Below are 23984 nucleotides of genomic sequence, written 5' to 3' on the forward strand. Positions count from 1 at the left end.
AGCCTATTGTGGTTATATATTTCACTTCAGCTAAGCCCTTGGACATGCCCACAAGAAGTCTCTGGATTGCATTCAAGATCATTTTAATAGGTTTGCACTTTTGAGACAGTTTGCTCTACATAAGCCAACTAAGATGCAAATGAAAAAAAAAATTACAGGGAATATTTCAGCTTGCAGCAAACTAACTCAAATTCAGGCTCTGTGTTCTGCAAAGGCTCTTTTTGTCCACAGAAGGTATATGAACCCCTCAGCTGTTTTTTGTGGGTGGGTGGGGGGATGTACACCAACTTTAGCTGTTTCCGCCCACTCAGTTCCTCTGCAGCTATTTGCACCAACCACTGGCTCTAAAATAGTCCCCAGGTAGCAGCAGTTATCTCCACCCAGCATTCTGGTGGCAGGAATGAAGTCTGGACCCAACCTACTGTAGTCATTGTCCTATCTGACCACATTTGACTTGATTACATCTTACTTAAATAGAAGGCTTTGGAGTTTTTGCAGAAGAGGTCTGATGATAGGTGAGTTTACATCAGATGTAACCTGTGTTCATGTTCATGAACTTGCTTTGGCAGGCAATGTCTCAAGTCTTCATAAACAGTTGTACCAAATCATGACATATAATTTGGTAATGAAATAAAAAAGACCACGTTTTACACCTGTAATCCTATGCCGTTTCCTGGGAATAAACTGCATTGAATCTAATGGGACTGACTTCTACTTAGGTATGTGTAGAATTGCTTTGTAAATAAATAACAAAAAGCTTGGGGTACAAGTGTGGAAAATGGGAAAGTGGGGGCAGCTCATACTTGGAATGAATGCAAATTCATGGTCAATCATTTTAGCTTCAGGCTTTGAGATGCATCCTTCCTTCTACCAAGGAATCTCTACCCAGTCTTCAGAGTACATACTTTGTCCAAACTGTGATGGTATGTTAAAAGCAGACACTATAGGATCTGGGAGTACTATGATATTTACATGGACATACTCCCTTTAGTATGTTTGCGACCTTTCTACAGAATATGCTTCTGAAGTCTCCAAGGTATAAGGTAAGATTTTGGCTATTATATCACCTGTCTAACTCATCCAGCTTTATTCATTTTTTGATTGTAGAAAGATCTTATATTCATGAGTCTCATTCTATTGAAAGTTTTCTCTTTCAAGTTTTTGATAATATATAAGAAACAGTGTATGAAGGTGGTATCTTACAATTGATCCAGTAAGAACTTGATTTGTATAGTAGAAATTAAGAACTGCACAATATTTTTCTTTTTACTGGAGTTGAAGTATGGTTTCTTTTCAAAATCATCCTTTTAAAAAAAATCTTATGATTATCATTCGCTTTTCCTAATAACTCTGGAAGGCCAACTTTAAAAACATATCTTTAGAGGAAACAAGTCTGTCTGCTCAAGATACTTTCAGATATTATTGGCTCTTCTAGCACAATGTGATTTCAAATGACTGAAGCATGACAAATTGTACTTTAAATGTCCATAATATAGGAAAATGTCCAAGAGCAACAGCAACACTGATTCAACTGTGCCACGAGAAATCCATGCAGAAATAATCTGCTCATTTACATAAATAACTGCAGAAAATCTATATGCTAGATTACATTCAAACTGGATAGTATAACATAGGTGATAATAAATAGACTCAAATTGCAAAACTACCAAATAATTTAGCAACAAAGGCTGAGTACAATTACACCGCTATAATAGTGTTTAAAAAAAAATACTGATACCATTTTAACATATCATAAATAAAAACAATATAGCATTTAATACAAAAAATTATAACAAGATACTTCTAATCTGCAGTACAGTGTTCCACTTAAGAGAAAACAAAGTTTTGTATACTGGGAGATTTAAAAACAAACAAAAAAATGCATTCTGAACTACAAAAATGGTGCTTATTACAATTGGCTCCTTTTTAAAAATAAAAAAAAAGCTTTAAGTCCCAAAGGAACAGATTATTGTAGCATCTGATGCAGCATATGAGGATATAAGGCACTACTGCCATTGATGTACCTTTTTTAAGAATATGGAGAGCACAAGGGATTCTTGGTCCATCAGTATCCTCCACCTCTTCTTTCCAAAGCAGGCAAATGGTACTGTTTCACAGGAGATTTAAATTCTTTCTGTTTTTCAGACTGTTGATAAGACAATAGAAGTTACAATGGGCTGTAATCTGCCTGTATATAATTGTATGTAATCTGATAAGCAAGGCAAAATTACCTTGCAATGTGTCCCAAAATATGTTATAGGCTGCAACACTTGGACTTGTCTGTTGGTTGCTGGGAGGGTAAAAACTGACTGAAATGTAGGATTAGAGTAAGAAGTCAAGCTGGTTACTGCAGGGACTGTCACTTTTGGCAACTCTACTGCATAGGAAAGTCCATGATGGAAGCCCAGTGGATTCTCCTGGATTTGCCTAAGAAAGTTCTTTTGAAATAAAAGTACAATTTAAATTTTTCTTACAGAATGATCAGTTCTGTAGGCTGAAATTCTGATAGATTTTACATATTGTCTGCATATGTGCAAATGCTTTCACCTCATGGGTACAAGTTTGCATCATGTCAGCATGGAAAAGATACATGGGTTGTATTTATATGTATTTAGAGCTATGCAGGAACAAACATATGTGGTTGTAGTGGTACCAACATTTTTAAGAGTGGAGGGCAAAGTGCAGCACTGGATTAATATGATTTTTTTTTTACATTCCTTGCATATATGTGTGCGCACACGCACACACACATTCCCAGGACTCCCTAGACTACCCTTTCTGTTGGACAGAATACCTCCAGGAGTGGCAGTTTTTTTTAAAAAAAATGATTTGTAGCTCCCCTGTGCTGTTTAACTTCAAAAAAAGGTATGCTTGAAATAGTGTGGCAAAACCTAATGAGGAAAAGTGTGCATGTTAAAGGTGAACACTAGGAAACAATAGAGAAGCATTTCAACTAAGCTTAAAACAGGGTCAGTTTATGTTAATGGCATAAGATTAAACAAGAACCAATTACAAATTGGAATAATCATTGGAATAATTTTGTGTGAGCAAGACAAAATGTTCTGGATAAACTTTTACACACAACTGAACATACTCAAGTAAACCTTGTAGCATTGGTAGCTTAAACATTGGTCTTTAGCAATACAGTAGCAAGAATGAATACTGTACCGGTATGTATACCTATTTCTGTGTAACACTGCTTGTTTATCTGATGCATTTTCTCTATTGCTCAAGTATTCTTCGAAAAACTGCTGAAGTCAATGGCTCTAACTGAATGTAATGTTGGGTTACCTCACTATACTGTGAGTTATTCTGGTCTATAATAATGGCATAGAGTGTATCTATGCAAAGCCTCTCTGCAAGTCCTGGAAGCTTGTGCTACAAGAATCATAAAACATGTTTAACCTGTCAGGTACTAATAATCAAATTACCCAGTTTGACGGGACTGTTCGTTTAGCAAATCAAAACTGTACTAGTTAAATAGATTTGTCTTTGATTTAAAGATTACCTGCCTTTGATCCTCCTTTGAAATACGGCGCAAGCTGAGTGACTCTCTTTCTAATGGGTTTTCTGCTAATCTCATTTTTCTGCGCATAGTCAAAGCTTGTTTCTCTGCCAACCTGCTCAGTAAAAAACCAGACAAAATACTACATATAAAAACCGAAATTCATGTCAGATGGAAAGTCAAATCATCATGAGATGGTCAGTTTCTCAGTTATGCTAGTGAAATACAGCTGTTAATTACCTAGATTTTGTGAATTCAAACAAAAATCCACTAAACAGTGATACCTTTATTGGCCAACCGAAATGCACAGTATATTTGTTGCAAGCTTTTGAAGCTCCACTGGCTTCTTCATCAGGCAAAATGTTACATACCAAACAGGAGAAAGATTAGAGATGTTAGTAGAGTACCTGTATTTTGTTGTTTCTGTCCTTAGTTAAGGTGGTATGGGGACAGTATCTTTAGCAGGCTGGCCCCTCATCAATTGGGAAGAGTCCAGGAAATTTAAAGTCCATTTGTATCTCAACGGGGACCTCTCTTTTGCAATCTAATATGTCTCCATTCCTGTGAGGCCCCAGGCCTCTTTGTAGACAGAGATCAATGGATTCCTCAAGAAGTCTCCCATGTTTTTGCACCAGGAACATTTTGGTAGCTGTAGAGGTAAAACATGCCAACCTGGTCCAAATTTGAGGAGAAAAAAATGTTTTACCTTGGTTGAAAGTCCCAGTCTGCTGGCTAACTCTTCAGGGTTCCCCTGTTGCAGCTACAATGTGGTATCTGACTATACAGAAATAGGCCTGTGGACTCACAGGAATGGACTGCAAAAGAGGAGTCCTTGTTGATATGCAAATGGACTTTAAATTTCCCGACTCTACCCAATTGCTACATGGCCAGAGGTGGAGGGGCCAGCCTGCTAAAGATACCCTCCCCATACAATCTCAGGACAGAAACAACAAAAATGCAGGCCTCTTACTAACATCTCTAATTTTTTTTCCTGTTTGGTATGCAACATCTTGCCTGATGAAGAAGCCAGTGGAGCTTTAAAAGCGTGCAACAAGTATATTGTGCATTTCAGTTGGCCAATAAAGGTTATCACTGTTCGGTGGATTTTTGTTTGAATTTACTGAATGATCAACACAGCTACCGCTGCATGTTTTCTAGATCTTGTGAGTTAAGCTAAAGTTTTAGTTGAGATGCTGTAGACATCAGTCCAGCAGTTACTGAAAGGCTGGAGGCATTTCCAATTCCAGGCTTATGGTTAGTTATTATTTCCAGATTTTTTGTTCAGTATTTGTCAAACTACTGGCACTGTCTGCTTACCTTAGTTCTCTGAAATAAGGATGCTGTAATGCTTCATGGGCACAAATTCTCTCATCAGGATCATACTGTATCATGGCATACATAAGTGATAGGCTCTTATTGGACAGACTAGGCATAAATGGAGAGATTCCTTTCCCTTTCCTGATTGGAAAATCAAAGCTCATCACTCTTGACCTGCATTAATCCAGTGAAAGAAAACTTTTATTGGATGGGGAAGGAGGATACTCTAGATTTAAGGTTATAAATCAAATCTTTATGGCTGAAGACACTTCTGTTCTCCATTCAGCCACCTCACTCCCCCCTCACCCTCCCATCCTTTTTCTGACAAAGCACTGTCTTTTACATCAGAAAAAGCAGATTGCCCACTCTGAAGCACACAGCCATTCTCAGGACTGTCCATACCTGAAGAGGTTTAAAATACGATAGTTGTGGTGTTGGAGGCAGGGAAGGCATATGACTTAAGGTACCCCACAGAGTGGAAATAGAATGCATGTCTGTCTGCTGAGAAACTAGGAATTTCCAGAAGCTCTCCTCTCAAAGCTTTGGGCAGAAAGATCTGTGGTATTTAGTGCTCACCTTAGCAATGAAAAGAGCTAGAAGCTTATCTTTAAATGGAAAAGTAGATGCCAAATAATTGTACATTCACAAGATGACACAATCTCTTGCATGACAATACTCTGAACTTTGATGAAGCAGGCCTCAGGCTACACTAAACTTGTAAGCCTGCAGAACTTTGTTTCATCTGTGAGCTGGTCATGGAAGTTCCTTGATATAAAACGTAAGTATTCTCTTAGAGAACCAACTTAATGATAGATTGAATGCCCTGCTAGATCTGAGAGAATTTAAATTATACTTACTGCTTAAATTTATTAAGGATCTTCTTGGGAGGAGTACCTATAATATCATGGATTTTTGATATCTGGTCCAATTCGTTGGCTCCAGGAAAGAGTGGGTGGAAACTAGAAACAAAATGACAAACTGAATTGGTAGGAGTGAAAATTGCAGTCCAGTAGCTGAAGCTGAGTTTTTGTTGTGAAGAGAACTGTTCATTCCCAGTCTTAAATAGCATCATCTAGTCACCACAGTTTAATAACAAAGTTAGTGTTGGTTGACATCTCTTTTCAACATCAGGTATTGAGAGAATAAAGAGAACTTCTAACGAGAAGACTGACATACCATGCTCAGTAAGGCTTCCCTACCCATCTATTGTGGCATTTTTCAAAATGAAAAAGCACCAAAGCAGCAGACAACTATAAATAAAAAAATTTTGGGTCCAGGGGTTGCATGCTGAAGTCAAACAACTGAAACTATTTTATTTAGTCAGGCCATACATTCATCTAACGTTTGTTAAGTGGCCCAAGCTCTCCTTGAGAGAAATGCAACTGAGGAAGTAGGCTGAAGTCTATGAAAGCTCATGGCGGGATATACAGCGCCATATAGTACGTATTGTATACGTACTAGGGTTAGGAAGGGGCGGTGCTTCCGCACCCCCCTAACCCTAGTACGTATACAATACGTACAAGATGACGGCGTGCCCTTCCACATGGGCGCCGCCATCTTTACGTACTGGATGCATAGCGTCCAGACGTGTCGCGACGTCATAGAGGCGCCGCAGAAAGAAGCTCCGAAATGGAGCTTCTTTTTTGCTCCGCGCGGGAGTTGCGCGGTTTGGCTGCTGTGGCTCCCGCGTGGAGCAAATGGCGCCGGCGGGGGAGCGCCGCAAAGCGGCGGTTTGTATCCCGCCCATGTTGCCAACTTTTCTTTCAGTTAGTTTCAAAGGTGCTACAAGATCTATCTACATACTGATCTAAATACTAACACTGCTATCTATATCCACACTAATAATGCACTGTACAGTTCAAGTACAGGCTCTCTCCAGTCTTTTGTAGTGTCCAAATAGGCAGTATGATCATCCCATACCATATGCATAAGCCTGCCCTTAATGTAGATTTCCGTTCTTGAAAATGTCAAGTCATTCTTATTCTTTACAAATAAATACAGTAACATACCTTGCAATTTCATAAAACACACAGCCAGCACTCCAGATGTCCATTTTGTAACTGTAGTAGCCATCAGTCAGAAGACATTCAGGTGCCCTGTACCAGCGTGTAGAAATGTATTCTGTATACGGCTGTTTGGAATGTATACTCCTACAGGATCCAAAATCCCCTAATTTGAGAAGGTCCTGCTGCAATAACGTAAGTTGTACAACTCAAATGAAAAGACATTCAAATAAAATTTAAGAAACTAACTTAAAAATAACTAGGCACTTCAAACCTATTGAGCAAACCTTGTCAATATCTTTTTCAGAAGTTAAAGAGCCCCACCTCTTCTAACCTTTTTGTGGATAGCCCAAAAAGTGTTCTTCTGCGTGGCATTCAGTGTTGGAAATTGCTACTTTAACTTTTAAAACTGGATTCTAGGATTGTTTTAGACTACTTTTATGAGCTTTTATGTGTTGTAAAGTGTTTTTATCTTTGTATTATTTTAATTGGTTTTTATTTGTTCATTACCTTGGGAACTCTTGCAGTTTGGGAGGTGATACAGAAATATATTTTAAATAAATGAATAAAACATATTGGAGATCAGAAAGAAACGTTCCTTCTCTTCCTCCTTTTTTTAATCCTTGGACAGGTAGTTAATGACTTCTAAATAAGTGTGTGTGTGTGTGTGTGTTGTGCGACCCTAAGGTATACCTATCATGGGGTTTTCTTGGCAAGATTTGTTCAGAGGAGGTTTGCCATTGCCTTCCTCTGAGAACACGTGACTTGCCCAAGGTCACCCAGTGGACTTAATGGCTGAACTGGGAATTGAACCCTGGTCTCCAGAGTCCTAGTCCAGCACTCAAACCATTGTGCCATGCTGGCATACAACCATGCACATTATTTTACACTTTTCTCATCCTAAACTTGTAAAAACCTATAAATAATTTAATACAGTTTTAGTCTTTTAGAATTATTTTTATTGTTTTCAATTGCTTGAATTGATTTTACTTGTTTACTCCCTTGGGATCCTAGGATATGGGGTGTGATTTTAATGAATATTGTAATGAAATTACATAAATTTAATACTGGCTAAAGATACTAGACTCATCTAATCTTGGAAGCTAAGCAGGGTCAGCTCTGGGTAGTACTTGGATGGGAAACCACCAACAAATATCAGGTACTGTAGGCTATGTTTCAGAAGAAGGAACACAGAAAACCACCTCTGATTATTCCTTGCCCAAGAAAATTATATCCCTCCCTCCATTCTCATGGTTTTGGAACCCATATCCCTCACTTATGCGTGAGGGACAGAGGGGGAAAGCCGCGTGTCTATATTCAAGCCAATGGAGCTTGAATATAGGCGAAACTCTGTTTTCACGAGTTGTCTGGAACGGATCCCCTGTGAAAAAGGAGTGACTGTATATGAAATTTATTGGGTTACCATAAGTCAGCAGGTGACTTGAAGGAACACACATACACACACACAAGGTTGTGTTTATCAGTAGAAGCCTCATGTCTTTGATACAGAATTACTCAAGAATTCTTACCTTTATTAATATGTTCTCTGGTTTCACATCTCTGTGAAATATTCCATTCCTATACCAAGAGAAGAATTGAGGGGAAGTTTGAATAGGCATAAACTAAGATAGGGGTGTATAAAGTCCACCAACTGGGGATGTTCATGCCTTCAGTCCTTTCAGTCCTTCCCCTTCTTTACCACCACCATTCCCAAAATAGTTTTTCACACCCCTCTTGTAAAGTCTTTCCCTGAAGGCTGGAATATATCCCCAAAGAAGCATTTGATATGGTGTGTAACTGGAAAGAAAACATCCACCCCCACCCTACCAGCTACAAGTGTTCACTCTCCAGATACCAGCTTAATTAAATAGTTAAACAGTACATTTGGAAAAAGAGAGGGAGAAAAGTAGATGGGGAAAGTGCTGTCCTACCTGTGCAGGTGATCAAGAGACTTGCATAACTGGTACATGTAACTCATTATTCTCTTTTCAGGCAATGGCTTTTTCCTCTCTAGAATTTGGAATAATCAAATGAAAATGTGATTGAGTTTTATGATACTCTGGTTAGAACTGCCAAACTCAGATTCAGCTAGTTCACCAACAGTGCTCTTTTGTGGAGAAAACAGGAATGACCATGTTAACATCTTGGTCACTACCAGGCTGAAAGTCAGTATCTTTTCTGGTATATTCTTATCAGCCCATATTAAGATGGTTTGAAATTTATTACACTGTCTTTTTGTTTGTTTACATACTCAATTAAAAATACCTTTTCTTACCTAAAAAGCCCTAAACCAGTTGAAACCCACCGCCTCCCATGTAAAATTTCCTGAAAGTAAAGGTCAGCTTTGGAGCCTCTGCTTTTTATGTCACTGCCAAAAGAGGTTTTGGTGGAAACATGAGAAGATTATTTTCTTTGGCAGCACCCCTTTATGCAACATGTGAGTAATAATGTTCCTGAAAGTTGCATTCTTTTCTATAACTCCTTATCTAATCCATCCCCTGGAGACTGATTAATCTGCTTTTATTCACTCACTTGATTAACTGTCTTCATAGCCTAAAATTTCAGATAGCTATTAGACTGTGAACATCCATTGTAATCTAAAGCACATGATGTTTTTCACCCAGATGAGAGATGAAATTAAATTGTTTCTTAGTTTACATCTAAAAACCTACTGACAAATTTGCCCTCCTTGTTTAATCTGACCCCTTTTTTCAATTGTTTTCTTATGAATTAATGTTATTTAATTCATAAGAATTAAATATGAATATGTATTATCCTTTTATTTCTTAGATTGTACGCCATAGCCAGGCTTATGCTTATATGTTAATTGTTTATGTACAGAGCTGTGCAAATCTACAGCGCTATATAAATAAATAATAATAATAATAATAATGAAATTCACTCCTGAAATATCTTTAAAAAACATCTTTGCCAAATGAAGAATCCAGTGAAGTTTCAAAAGATTGCATGATGTTTTTGTGCATTTTGTATTTTGCTGTATTTTGCAGCACGGCCAACATGGCTCCCCCTGAATATGTTTTCTCCTGAAATATATTAGACTAGCTCATCTCTGATTATTTTCTGGCAGGTAGTAAAAATATTTATTTTGTCTGGCCTTTAATAATGTTTAATTATGATTCTGGAAATTTTAACACAAATTTTTCTGCCTTCTTAATCTGACTTCAGTTATGTGTAATATAATGTAATGCTGCAGTTGTGATTTTACTTGTTTTCATTGTATTGCCAACCATTTTAGGGGAAGTTGTTAAAGAAAAAAAAGGCAGATTAAAGCTCTTTTTACAAATACACATTTTCCATACTAGTGGTGGAACTGTGTCACACCAGGCTGCTCCAACAGAGTTCTTCTATCTTAATCATAATAAATAAGGAATCAGGAGCCATCTTATATAATTTACAATCGAGTTTGGAAAATCTTACATTTTTGTAATTCAACTGACCATGGTGGCTGGGATATTTTGCGAGTTGTAGTCCAGAAAATAAAATTTTGAAGCTCTATTATAACCTTCCAATGGCTTTATCACACAAGGTTCTTCTGAAATAATGTTGTTTTAAAAATATTACCTATGCTATTGTTATGTTCTCTTTCCTGTTGCACTTTAGGGAACCTTTTGGGGATTGTAACTTTTGTTCACACTAAAAGGATATCACACAGAGCATATGGTACTGTCCACTCTAGTACCTCTTCCAAAACATTATAACCTCCCCTTTTCCTAGTTTAGCGCACACACACATACAGAGATGCCCCCTCAAATTATAAATGAAAACAGGGTTATGTTTTAAAAGACCTTTTTTCCATTGGGGGTGAGTGAGTTCCTGATTGGAATAGATCTCGCTTCTAGCTTCACACAGGGACGCAGCCAGGATTTTAGGAAGGGGGGGGGTTCCAGACTAAGTGCCACCATTATAATGGGGCTTGGCTGAGCGGCGCAGCAGCACACACCATTCATTTTTCTAATGGAAGGGGGGGGGTCCGGACCCCAAGATCCCCCCCCCCTTGGCTACATCCCTGCTTCACACTTAACTAATCACTGGTAGATGAAAGCCAGCAGCTAGTCTGATCTATCTCAATAAATGGCTTTCATCTGCCAATGATTAGTTAAGCCTGAAGCTAAAAGAAAACAGCAAGAAAGACGCCGAGGTTTAATAAAAACCAGTGTTTTTAAATCTGTAAGACTCTTTTCAACTTATGCTTCCAGGTGTCTGTGAGTGTGTGTGTAAGAGAGAGTAATAATGCTACAAGGTGGGTGGGAGGCAGTGAGCAAAGTTTTGGTTTCTATGAGAAACCCCTGTTTGAGGGGTGGGTGATCATTTGGATATATTTTCTATAGGAAGCAAAGTTTAAAGGTTTCTCAGTTACTTTGCCAGTTGTAAGGAAATCAAACTGAAACTTACCCACTCCTTCTCATCTGATCACTGGTACACAAAGGGCACCTAAGCTGCACTCAAAGCATTGCCATTGACCATCCCTTGCCCACCCAAAATTGGCGTTAAAGTGGAATTGAACTATCACATTGGAAATGGTAGCAGAACAGTAGCATGAAAGGAGGTCATTAACAGTTTTTGCATTAATGGGAGAACAACAGAAGAGGGACGGCATCATGTGATAAAGATAGCCAGAGATCCTGTTATTCTGGTGTTACAGCAATGTGATAAAAGACCCAAATAAATTATCCACTTCTTTTTTACTGCTGTTATAAGAAATAATTGGTACTAAAATTAACTACCATTAAAACTACAGTTCTGATTAACTCCAAGAAAGGTTCAGTGCTAACATTTTTTGTTAACAGTGGTAAAGGTTAGATAGAAGCTTCCTTCCAGAAAATTGTGGGAGAATGAAGCATAGACATTAGATCCAATTGCCTGTCCCAAATAGAGTAGACGTATTGAATCAATTGCAAATGAAGACTTCAGTAAAGTGTTAACTAAATAAATTGGGTCTAGCAATTGCATTTAGCCCAGGGATTTCCAGGAGGTGATTTCTGTCTTGACTGAACTGAAGCGAGAGAGGACTTGATGCCTCTATAACCACAAATTAATTTGGACTCACATTTAGTTTCTATTGACCACTAAATGTGAACTAACTCAACAGAGATCCAATAAAGGTTAGATTAAGTTTAAAGTATTCTATTAGACCACAAGTTGAACATGAGTCACTGGTGTGATGCGGCAGTGGGATTCTAGGCTGCATCAATAGAAGTATAGTGTCTAGACCAAGGGAAGTAATAGTGCCACTCTATTCTGCTTTGGTCAGACCTCACCTGGAATACAGTGCCCAGTTCTGGGCACCAGAGTTCATAAAGGATGTTGACAAGCTGGAGCGTGTCCAGAGGATGGCAACTAAAATGGTGAAGGTTCTGGAAACCATACCGTATGAGGAGAGACTTAGGAAGATGAGTATGTTTAGCCTGGAGGAGGGACAGTTAAGAGGTGATATGATAGCCCTGTTTAAGCATTTGAAGGGATGTCATATTGAGGATGGAGCAAGCTTGTTTTCTGCAGCTCCGGAGGATAGGACCTGGAACAATGGATGCAAGCTACAGGAAAAGAGATTCCACCTCAACATTAGGAGGAACCTCCTGACAGAGCTGTTCAACAGTGGAACACACTCCCTCAGAGTGTAGTGGAGTCTCCTTCCTTTGAAGTCTTTAAACAGAGGCTGGATGGCCATCTGTCGGGAATGCTTTGATTGAGGGTTCCTGAATGGCAGGGGGTTGGACTGGATGGCCCTTGTGGTCTCTTCCAACTCTATGATTCTACATCTGCAAACTAACCCAGAGTGGATGTACCAAGTGCTACTGTGTCTATAGTCATAGGAATTACAATAGAAATAATCTGTATTAACCTGTCAACAAAGATGGAACGTGATCAAGGTTTCTTAATTATGTCCAACTATTAGTTTTGCAGATGGGAAAGAGAACAGGATGTCACATTATACATAAGTGGTACACCAGGCATCTTGACTGAATAGCAGAGTGCTGGGGAACCTGGTGACTCTCCAGATGTAAGATGATATGTCTCGTCATCTCTGACCATTGCCCATATAGGCTAGGCTGCATAGGATTTGGAGTCCAACAATAGTAGGAAAGTCACAAGTTTCCCTATATCTAACATAGCAGTTTTGACACAGTGATTAACTGACTCCTGCTCACTTTCTAAAGTTTTCTTTCTACCTGCCTGTTTCATTCAAATGTTTACAGGAGACAAAAATCATTGAGTATATGCAAATACGGTACATTGAGACGTCATCTTTGCATTCCATACTGTTTGTCTGCCTTCACATATCATAAAGGAAATAGTCTACAAGATTTTTCTGCAACTATCACATATTGCTGGACAGATTCAACATTCATGTGGATTTTTGCATAACTGAATAAATGGCATGTGAAAAAAGAACTTTTCTGGGGAGAGCATAATCTACATACCTTTGATCAGTTCATAAATGTTCTTGTCCATAAGTTCACATATTAACGCAACAGCACCAGATTTCTTGTCACTATAGAAAAAAGTCTGTTTTAATTTAACCCCATAAAAGAAAGAAAAAAATGTTACTGATATAATCATCTGGAGTTGGGGGTAGGGAGGTGATCTCACATGCAAAAAAAACCAACCACCTAGATATAGTATTATTATTGATACTAGATTTGGTATTATAATATAGATTTACTATGATAATTTTCCAGCTTCATCTTTTTAAAATCAATCCTTGCATTTACATTAGTGTGAAATAAGGACGGAAATGCAGTAACATCGAGCCACAGACACATCTATATGTCTCTAATGCATCAAAATGCAAAAACCTTGCCATGCTACATCTGTAATAGCTTAGTTAAAACCAGTGCCAATTCTTTCCGCATCAACAATGAGTGAGATGTCCTCTGTGTTGTTCATTGTACAGATAGCAGCATGTGACATTTAGTACTGTCATAAGAAGAATTAATCTAAAAGTATTGTATAAGATACAGTATGTTATGGACATCTCAAAGCACCTCATAGGTTCAAGATACACTGCAGAAATAATCCAGTTTGAGACCACTTTAACTGCCCTGGCAAAATGCTAGGGAATTCTGAGGCCCATAATTATGTGAGACATTTAGCTTTCTGTCAGAGAGCTCTGGTGCCATAATAAATCACAATTCCCAGGATTCCCTAGCCGTGGGCCAGGGCAGTTAAAGCGGTGTCAAACTGGATTATTTCCACAGTGTTTTTTAGACCATAGTGATTAAGATCATAGGACGATCTAGTCCAGTATTATCTACTCTGAATGCAGCAGCTCCCAAGCATCTTAGGTGGAAGTTCTTTCTAGCCCTACAATCTGAGACCCTTTAAATGAAGATATTGGGAACTATATGGCTCAGGTCCAGGTTATTTGAAGAACCGTATCTTATGAACCTGCCTGTGCTGTGAGATTTGCTCGTAAGGCCCTTTTCTTTATCCCAGCCTTCTCATAGGCACATCTGGTGGGAACATGGGAGTGGTCCTTCTCAGTCCTTCCCCCAGACTCTGGAACTCCCTTACCAGAGAGGGGAAGGCCTTTCTGTTTTGACAGGCCTTTAAGGACTGAGTGTACAAAGATTTTTTTAATCTGTTCAGCTTTTTTTTAATGGTTTATGTTTTAACTGGTTTTAATAATTTAACCATTTTTAAACTTTTGCATTTTGTTAATTTTTAGCTATGTGGTTTTTTTTTTAATCTGTTAAAATGGTTAGAGTTCCAAACTAAGGAAAAGGTGGGATATATCTCAACAGCAACAATCTGGTATTTTCTGCAAGCTCTATCATCAGTCTATACTCCTTCTCCTTACAGAGACCACTTTACCTTGCACTGTAGAGTACGTTGGAGAGCTCTGATTTTGTCTAGGAAGAACTAGTGATATTACAATGGTCCAAAACACAATGCAGAAATAATCCAGTTTGGGACTGCTTTACCTGCCCTGACTCAATGCTAGGGAATTCTGGGAACTAGTTTTGTGAGACATTTAGCCACCTCTGTCAGAGAGCTCTGGTGCCACAATAAACTACAATTCCCAGGACTTCCTATTGCTGAGCCCGGACAGTTAAAGCAGTCTCAAATTAGATTATTTCTGCAGTGTGTTTTGGAATAAAGTTTTCTCAAACACTTGTCTTCTAGAATAAAAAGGGGATTACAGCTGTATATTGGGTGTTTCTCACGTCTGGAATGGCTAAGTATGGAAAATGCAGATAGCATAATACAGTAGGTGCCTTCTGGCAAATATAAAAGACATCTGGTTCTCTGGTCTAAGCAGGTAGTAGAGTTCCTTTATGGCAGCAGAATATTTTACTCTAGTTGGAATATTGTTCTTTTCCTATCAGTTAACTATCATTAGGAAGAACCTGTATTGTAAGAGCTGTTCAACAATGGAATAGATTGTCCCAGAGGATGGTGTACTCTCCTTCTTTGGAGGTTTTTAAACAAAGATTGGCTGGGCATCTTTTGGGAGTGCTTTAGTTGTGTATTCCTGCATAGGAGGGAGTTGGACAACATAACCATTGTGGTTGCTTCTGTGTTGTTCATCTTTGGGAACATGGCATAGGATGGCCTTCCATTATTACAGATGCAGCACTTTCATTCTTGGACCTCATTATTCTGATACCATTGGTCTTTTCATTTGGTATCGAAAGTAAATAAAAAACCATTGGTGCAGATGGGGGGGAAACTAATTTCTTCTTTGAAATATGTACAAATAGATTCACATGGCCTTAGCATAATATGTTAATTCATCAATGTGAGGGATCTCACTCAGCCTTTGCATTGAAGAGATATACAGCCTCAGCACCTCCCAACTTTCCAATACCGCTGCAGTTCCTCTTATCCTGAGAGTACAGGTTCAGGAAGAGGTAGAATCTCATCATTCCAGAGGGAAATAGAGATTTTGCTTCAAAAAGTTTTTTTTCAGATTATGATTTGTTGTGAATATTAAACAGTCATTAAATACCTCCACAAAACCTCGAGTGAAGAATACTCAAGGTACAGAAATGAAAAGAGAAAAAAACTCATGTGCACTTACAAAATCACTTCGCACAGTGTAAGGATATTGGGGTGTGGATTGAGTCGCCTTAAGGCTTGTATTTCTCTCAGATTGTTCACATGGTCAAGACTAAAAAAAAAAATTTAAAACATGAAAAGAGTAGGGTTATAATTCTGTCTTAAGTCATTCTTACCTCCTCCCCCCCAAGTCAACATGATCTTTTTATGTTGCTCTGTTATCCCATTTCAGGCACATATTAACCCTAGAAGCCATCTGAAATTCACAATACACGAGGCCCTTCCATGGTTCTCTCTTCTCTTAAGATCTTCTCATGCTGCACTGGAGGTTTTCTATGTTTGTTTGTTGTTTTTTAAAAATGTTTTAGAAGTAGTTTTCAGAAGCATGGAGTTTCAAAGAGTTTCAAAGCTGGGCCTTACTTGCAGTCTCCAGCTGCTCACCTCCGATAGTGGCGAGATGTGGAACAGAGGTTCAAAGGAAGATGTTAATTTATTAGCAAGCTTGTGCAAGAGATGGTTTCTGGTATTTACTGTTCATGGTCAAGAAGGACAAGTTTGTATACTCATATCAGTCAAGCTCAGTATCAAGAAAAGTAGTGATTGTAACATGACTCTTCTTCCAAGACATCCACAGCATATTAATATTACATTTGTATTATTTAAAATGGCTTTTAAAATCAAATATTTAAATCAAATATCATGAAAATTAACAAAATATTTAAATGTTGTGGGTTGGTTTTTAAAAGATTATCTGAAAATTCAAAATGCAACTACACCTACCTTTCAAAATGTTGTTTCATTTGTTTACATGCATAATAGCGTCCGTCTTTCAGATTTTGGACCTTCAGAACATCAGAAAAGGTTCCCTCTCCAATCTTACCAATTGTTTTGTATTCTGCAAGTGTCAAAATAAAAAAAAAGGTTTTAGTATAGATGGTAAGCTTAATATCCTTAGGATAGCCTTAATTACATTTTGTTTCATAAAATACATTAATAATTATGGTTTGTTTATTCAACTCACAAACATCTTTCCTGCCAGAAGTATGACCAACTGAGCCCTTTCCAATCAACTGGTGTTATACTTTATCTGAAATGTTAAAGTTGTTAAGGATTACAGAAGTACAATTCTTATTATTGACTGTTATATAAGAACTTCCATCTTACTTGATATTTGGGTTTGTTGAAATAACTGCTAGAGGCTTTTCATATATTTAACTATATCTCAGATTCTTATTAAGTCAAGTGTAGGGCAGTCATTTTCCTCCATATACTTTGTGGGATAAAAATGTAATCACATGAGTGTCACAGCTTCAGAAATCTGTGTTTATTGCATAACGGCATCAGAACCAAGAGACAGCACACATGGAAAACATTATTACTAGTGTTTAAACTAAGACCTACTCAGGTTTTCACTGCTGTGTGCCTTTAAATTATGATTTAAATGGTGAGCTTATGAAGGGCTTTTTACACAAGATTTGTTTGGTGGTGAGAAGGTTTGCCATTGACTTCCTTTCAGACTAAGAGAGTTTGACTTGTCCAAGGTCACCTAATGGTTTTCTATGGCCAGGTGAAGATTTAAACCCAGGTCTCCCAATTATAGCCCAACATTCAACTACACCATATTGGTTTTATACCATAACACTGTACCAGACAAACTAAGCATGTTTTTGTTGTAGCAACATCTGTAATGTCTTTATGCTCTGGTATTTAATTTTGAAAATTTGACTAAGATCTGATATCTGAAACAGAGAGATAGGGAACAGAAATGATAAATGCACCATAACATCTAAACTTGTCTCCAAAAATAGAAACATTAAATTGAGTACCCTCTCAGCTACTCCACATCCTCACAGTTAAAAATCTGCAGTGTTTTGACTCTAACTTTCTGTATAAATGTCTTCTGTAGATACTTCTCTGCTCCCATATAGATCACTTCAATAGAAACTGCTTGTAGACATTCTCCAGAATTTCTTATGACTATTAACTTCTTTAGACAGCTGCTAGCTGTAAAGGTTCATTCCAAAATAATCATGTTATTAATCCATAGGGTGTTTAAATAACACTCTTTGCAGACCGTTCTTCTGCTTCGCAATTTCATACAATAAAAAGCAGATCCCTTTCCACATTGTCATTCTTTTCTACTGAAGGGAACTTCTATTTCTGAGATTGTTTATAGTACATCTTAAACAAGCAGGGCTTAGAGCAAAATCATGTTTACAAAGCAGTAAACCGCAATATGCCAGGGGCATATATTCTATTGATGTTATTTTTCTGCTGTACTCAGATTTAAAAACAAAGTCATTAAAGGACAAAAATCCACACTATGCTGCAAGAATGAACCTGTGCAGCTACACAGAGTACATGGCACAAGCCTCAGCTTCACCTACAAACAGGAACTAGACACACCAAGTCATATATAATTTTACAGATTTGAAGTAGAATTTATTGGCATCCAGGTATGCCTTTGCTTTTCATAAAGGGAACAAGAACAGGGGTTTTCAAGGGCAAGTAGAATAAAGAAAAACTGGACAAGAAAAGGTTAGGGAGAAAATAAGGGCACACAAGCTCAGACACATTTTAAAAAATCAATGTGGTCGATTTTTCAGTTATTGCAAGAGTTCTGTCAAATATAATGGGACTTATTTTACAACATGTGGTGGATTGCTCATTGAAAATGTTGACCTAATGTGCAGTGGCTGTGAAAAAGGCAAACTGCCTCCTGGAGATCAGTTGGAAAGAAAAAGAAAATTAAATTGTCAATATCCTAATACTTTTATATAAATCTAGTGTGAACTTGGACTACCATCTACAATCCCACTCAGCATGCCTGGGAAAGTATACTGTAGAACTAGTAAGGGTATAAAATAAGGGCAACCAACATAAGAGACTAGCAATAGCAAGTACATTTCTCTACTGCTTATCAGTGCACTTAAACACTCCCTAAGTGGTTTACAAAGTGTAAGCTAATTGTCCCCAACAAGCTGGGTACTCATTTTAGTGACCTCAGAAGGATGCAAGCCTGAGTGGAGCTTGAGCCCTTTTGCTGGTATTCAACTCGCAAACGTATGGTTTGTGAGTAGCTGCAGTACAGGCATTTAATCACTGCGCCACTGACCCACAGGTAAACCAAGTCAACATGGTGAGAGCTGCAAGCACAATGTAAAACACCAAAAACTGTCCTTGTACACACACAGGCCTGCCCTACCATTAGACACAGTGAAGCAGCCTTCTCAGCTGACAGTTTTTGACCAAGATCCTATATGTGCATGTAGCTTCACATGTGCAGTTCAACATCCTCCCACAATCCAGCAGCTATCAACCTCCAGGAAGGATCCCTGATGTTGTCGGATGGGGAAAGGCAGGGAAGGTGTTTCAGACCATGGAGAAGCAGCTGATCTCAGCTTGTGGGGATGAACATGAGGGTACACTTTCAAATGGCATACACCTGCAGTTTCCTCCCCCAGGAGCCCAGAACACCTGGATCTTCACAGTCCTAATAGTTTTCCTCCCCTTTTCACTGGTGACAACAGCAGGGGCCATTCCCAGGGCTTGATAGCTGTCCCACGGTGCAAAGTTTTTGGGGAAGAGAATAGCCCTCTCTGTCCCTTCTAAAATGGGATATAGTTCACAAAAAGGATGCTAGTTGTGTCAGGGCAGCAAATTCAAAAGTCATCCCGATTTCTTATTGTATTTTTACTGCCAGGGAGGAGCTGAGGTTCTTGTGAGATTTTCTGCCTCATGTGACATAGGGAAACTATCTTGATTTGAGTGGATGGAGACAGCGTTCAGTGCTCCTTGGGCAGCACAAATTTCTTTAGCCAGTCTTCCAGGTGTGCACACTGTAATTGCTGGAGTGGCAAGATTCAAAAAATGAATTACACTCATCCCACCACATTTGCGGCTGATGTTTGCGGATTTGATTAATTCACAGATTTTGTTAATATATTCTTTCTAGGAATATCTAGGTCCTCCAGCGCAACTCTATGGTCAACTTTCACCAAAAGTCGCACTGAAGGACCTAGTGATTCCTAGAGGACACTCTACTAGACATTTGTAGCTCCTCCAATGCAATTCTATGGTCAATGCCTGGCAGATGTAGACCACAGAGTTGCATTGGAGGACCTAGAGATTCCTAGAGAAGCATCCTCTCAGGTAAGAACATAGTGTTTTTGTTATTTGCGGTTTATCCACATTTATGGGGGTCCTGTGCCCCTAACCCCAGCGAATGTGGAGGGACAAGTGTACTCCATGCAAGACAAGGACTGTCTATGTTTTTTGTTTAAAGCCTAAAAAAACAGTCATCCCGAAAGAATGCAACCGGTGTGTTGGTCCTCTTCTTTCTCCAAACGTTCTTTTAACTTGAGACCTTGGGTTCCCCAATCTACTGCCCACAATAGGTTTCCTGAAATGGCAGCAGCACCAGCTGTCCTTTTGCTTTCATCCTCTTCCTACCAAAGCCAAGAAACAGACTCTGCAACCTGCACATCCTTCCTTGCTGTGTTTGTGTTTATAGTTATATACAGTTGGCCCTCCATATCTATAGATTCAACCATCGATGGCTTGAAGCAAACCTTTATATAAGGGACATCATTTAATATGCCATTGTATATAGGGCTAAAGGTCATGGCTAAAGATCTCACCAAAATACAGTTCCCAGGATTCCACAGCATGGAATTAGACCACGAATTAGACCAATGGGACCATTACAATTGAACAAAAGAGGTTGTATAAGCTTTCCCAGACAGAGGTTGCATCCACACTGCAGAAATAATCCAGTTTGACACCACTTTAACTGCCATGGCTCAGTGCTATGGAATTCTGGGGTGTTTAGTTTTGTGAGACACGTTTAACCTTTTCTGACAGAGAGCTCTGGGGCCACGCCAAACTACAAATCCCAGGTTTACACAGCATGGAGCCAGGGCAGTTAAAGCAGTGCCAGACCACGTTGTTTCTGCAGTGTTGATGCAGCCAGTATTTGTTGGGGGGGGGGGTTTCCCGTTTCTTTGGTCTCATCAGCACTGTGGAAATAATGTAGTCGCATACTGCTTTAAGTGATGTGGCTCAATGCTATGCTATGGGATTTGTAGTTTTGTGAGACATTTAGCCTTCTCTGTTGGAGAGCTCTGGGACCACTCCCAGGATTTCACAGGAAGGAGTTGTGGCAGTTAAACTGATGTCAAACTGGATTATTTCTGCAGTGTGAGTACACCCTTTGTCTTTTTAATGGGTTTCTACCTTTTAAAGTGTAGGTCCAAATTGCTGACTGTGGATAATGACACTTGGGCTGCATCTGCACTAAAGAAATAATCCACCACATTAACTGCCATGACTCAGTACTATGGGACTCTGAGATTTGTAGTTTGTTGTGGCACAAGAGCTCTCTGGCAGAGAAGGCAAAACACCTTCCAAAACTACAAATCCCAGAATTACATAGCATCGAGCCAGGGCATTTAAAGAGGTCTCAAACTGCATTATTTCTGCAGTGCAGATGAGAGAGCGAGCAAAGAAAAGGCAAGACTCTCCTCACGACAGATTCTGCCTGCATCCACACAGCAGAAACAATCCGGTCTGACACCGCTTTGACTGCCCTGGCTCAGTGCTAGGGAATCCTGGGAACTGTAGTTTATAGTGGCACCAGAGCTCTCTGACAAAGATGGCTAAATGTCTCACAAAACTACAGTTCCCAGAATTCCCTAGCACTGAGCCAGGGCAGTTAAAGCGATTATTTCGGCAGTGTGCTTTGGACCCGTTTCCGCAGCAAGGTCCAAAACACACGCTGAAATAAATAATCCAGTTTGAGACCGCTTTAACTGCCTAGCTTAGTGCTAGGGAATCCTGGGAGCTGTAGTTTCGTGAGACGTTTAGCCTTCTCTGTCAGAGAGCTCTGGTGCCATCACAAAGTACAGTTCCCTGGATTCCCTAGCACTGAGCCAGGGCAATAAAACCGGTCTCAAACTGGATTATTTGCTGCAGTGTGTCTTGGACCTGAGTCGCGTGTGACGAAACCATGCAGCTGAGTGCTGCTGTGGAGCCCTGGGATTTGTAGCTTTCCAAGTCCTGGAGCCTTCTTGGACTGTTTGGGATCTGTAAACCGCCTGGGGTCCCTGTACTGGGAGGAAGGCGGGATATAAACAAACATATTAATAGTAATCATAATAATGATGGTAATGATGATGATTCTCTGCCTTGTGTCCTGTGAGGGGAAGAAGCCTCAGTCTCCCACTACCGACCCTCCCTCCCACCAACACACACCTTCTTCTCCCCTCCCTCCCTCAGCGCCCCCTCCTCCTCCTCCCTTACTGTGCATCCTCCGTGGGTCCCTCAGGGCCTTGGGGCCACGGAGGCCTCCTTGCGGGCCTCCTCCGAAGCGCCAGAGCCCCCTTTCCTTCCCTTTCCCCCTCCCTTCCTCCCTCTCCAATCAAGCCGCCATGTTGTGTCCCCGTTGCCCTGGCAACCCCCGAGCGTCGCGCTCCTCAGAGGGCAACCGTGTCAACATCCGGGTCCCCGCCCTTGCCCCGGCGCAAGCGCAGTCACTCACCTCCGCCCTCCCCTATTGACTGCGGCAAGCCCTGGCAGCTCTTCATGGCGGCTGGGGTCTTCCCTCGTTCGCTCCCGGGATGCGCATGCGCAATAGGAAACCTCACTCCTCTTTCCCCCCTCCCTCCGTCTCTTTTTTTTCTCAGAAGCTCTTTTCTGCGCATGCTCCGTCCTGAGATTTTTTTATAACAACAACAATAATAAATTTAATCTATTATTTATCCTCCAAACAATCGAAATATATAAATATAAATATAAATTTTATTTATATATGTCCTGAGATTTTTAAAATAATAATAAATTTATTTGTATCCCCCTCCAAACAATCAAAATATATAAATATAAATGTATAATGTATTTATATCAGTCCTGAGATTTTTTAAAATAACAATAATAATAATAATAATAATACTGTATATCCCTCTCCTCCAAACGATCAAAGCACCTTACATTAAAATAAACCAATAAAATACAATGTCAATACAATATCATAACATTATAACCCTACCCCTCCATTAACCCTCCCATCAGTAATAATAAAATACAATTGAATTATCAATTATTAAAACAACAATTAAATAATTTACACTTATTAACAATAACCCTCTCTCGTTTTCTTTTGTTCGTGATTTCCCACCTCATTCCTTCGTGTTTGAGCTTTTGGGCTGCATGTTGTTGTTGTTGCTGTTGTTGTGCGCCTTGAAGGGGGTTTTCCACAGCAAAATTTTGTTCAGTGAGGGGGGTTTGCCTTTGCTTTTCCCCTGAGGCTGAGAGAGTGTGACTTGCCCAAGGTCACCCAGTCCAGCCCCATTCTGCCATGCAGCAACTCTCAATCAAAGCATTCCTGACAGATGGCCATCCAGCCTCTGTTTAAAGAAATCCAAGGAAGGAGACTCCACTGCACTCTGAGAAAGGAGTGTGTTCCCTTACTGTCAGGAAGTTCCTCCTAATGTTGAGGTGGAATCTCTTTTCCTGTAGTTTGCATCCACTGCTCCAGGTTCTCTGGAGCAGCAGAAAAAAAGCTTGCTCCCTCCTCAATATGACATCTCTTCAAGTATTTAAACAGGGCTGTCATATCACCTCTTAACCTTCTCTTCTCCAGGCTAAACATCATCAGCACTTACCATGTAATAAGGCATGGTTTCCAAATCCTTCATCATTTTAGTTACTCTCATCTGGACACTCTCCAACATGTCAACATCCTTTTTGACTGTGGTGCCCAGAACTGGACACAGCATTCCAGGTGGGGCCTGACCAAAGCAGAATAGAGTGGAACTATTACAGTACTTCCCTTGATCTAGATTCTAGACACTATACGTCTATTGATAAGGCCTAAAACTGCATTGACTTTTTTAGCTGCCACATCACACTGTTGACTCATGTTCAACTTGTAGTCCACTTGGACTCCCAGATCCCTTTCACACGTAGTTTCATTCAGCCAAGTGTCCCCCATAATCCTATATCTGTGCATTTTATTTTTCTGCCCTAAGTGCAATACCTTACATTTCTCCGTGCTGAATTTCATTTTGTTAGCTGTGGCCCAGCTTTCTAGTCTATTCAGGTCATTTTGAATTTTGATCCTGTCCTCTGGGGTGTTA

The 23984-nt window shown here is 39.5% G+C and overlaps 1 protein-coding gene across 8 annotated transcripts in view; it reads right to left on the reverse strand.

Annotated features, from left to right (window-relative positions):
- The window catches only part of MOK (MOK protein kinase), a 36871-nt gene extending 14348 nt beyond the window's left edge, over window positions 1-22523 (reverse strand). The window contains exons 1-13 of one of the 8 annotated variants that reach the window (XM_042453107.1): window positions 22150-22314; window positions 16871-16936; window positions 16630-16744; window positions 15872-15961; window positions 13269-13339; window positions 8757-8835; window positions 8355-8403; window positions 6832-7010; window positions 5680-5781; window positions 4823-4996; window positions 3509-3620; window positions 2232-2438; window positions 67-2146 (exon numbers count right to left, since the gene is read on the reverse strand). In XM_042453107.1, coding sequence (XP_042309041.1) covers window positions 2066-2146; window positions 2232-2438; window positions 3509-3620; window positions 4823-4996; window positions 5680-5781; window positions 6832-7010; window positions 8355-8403; window positions 8757-8835; window positions 13269-13339; window positions 15872-15961; window positions 16630-16649 — 1164 coding nt within the window. In that variant the 5' untranslated portion in view covers window positions 16650-16744; window positions 16871-16936; window positions 22150-22314 and the 3' untranslated portion in view covers window positions 67-2065. Of the gene's footprint in view, window positions 1-66; window positions 2147-2231; window positions 2439-3508; window positions 3621-4822; window positions 4997-5679; window positions 5782-6831; window positions 7011-8354; window positions 8404-8756; window positions 8836-13268; window positions 13340-15871; window positions 15962-16629; window positions 16745-16870; window positions 16937-22149; window positions 22315-22387 lie in introns of those variants that run through there. The other 7 variants (XM_042453088.1, XM_042453079.1, XM_042453097.1 and 4 more) reach the window with 7 other exon arrangements.
- Between the last annotated feature and the right edge of the window lie 1461 nt (window positions 22524-23984).

The sequence above is a fragment of the Sceloporus undulatus genome, chromosome 1 (genome assembly GCF_019175285.1).
Source record: "Sceloporus undulatus isolate JIND9_A2432 ecotype Alabama chromosome 1, SceUnd_v1.1, whole genome shotgun sequence".
In the NCBI taxonomy this organism is placed as follows: Eukaryota; Metazoa; Chordata; class Lepidosauria; order Squamata; family Phrynosomatidae; genus Sceloporus; species Sceloporus undulatus.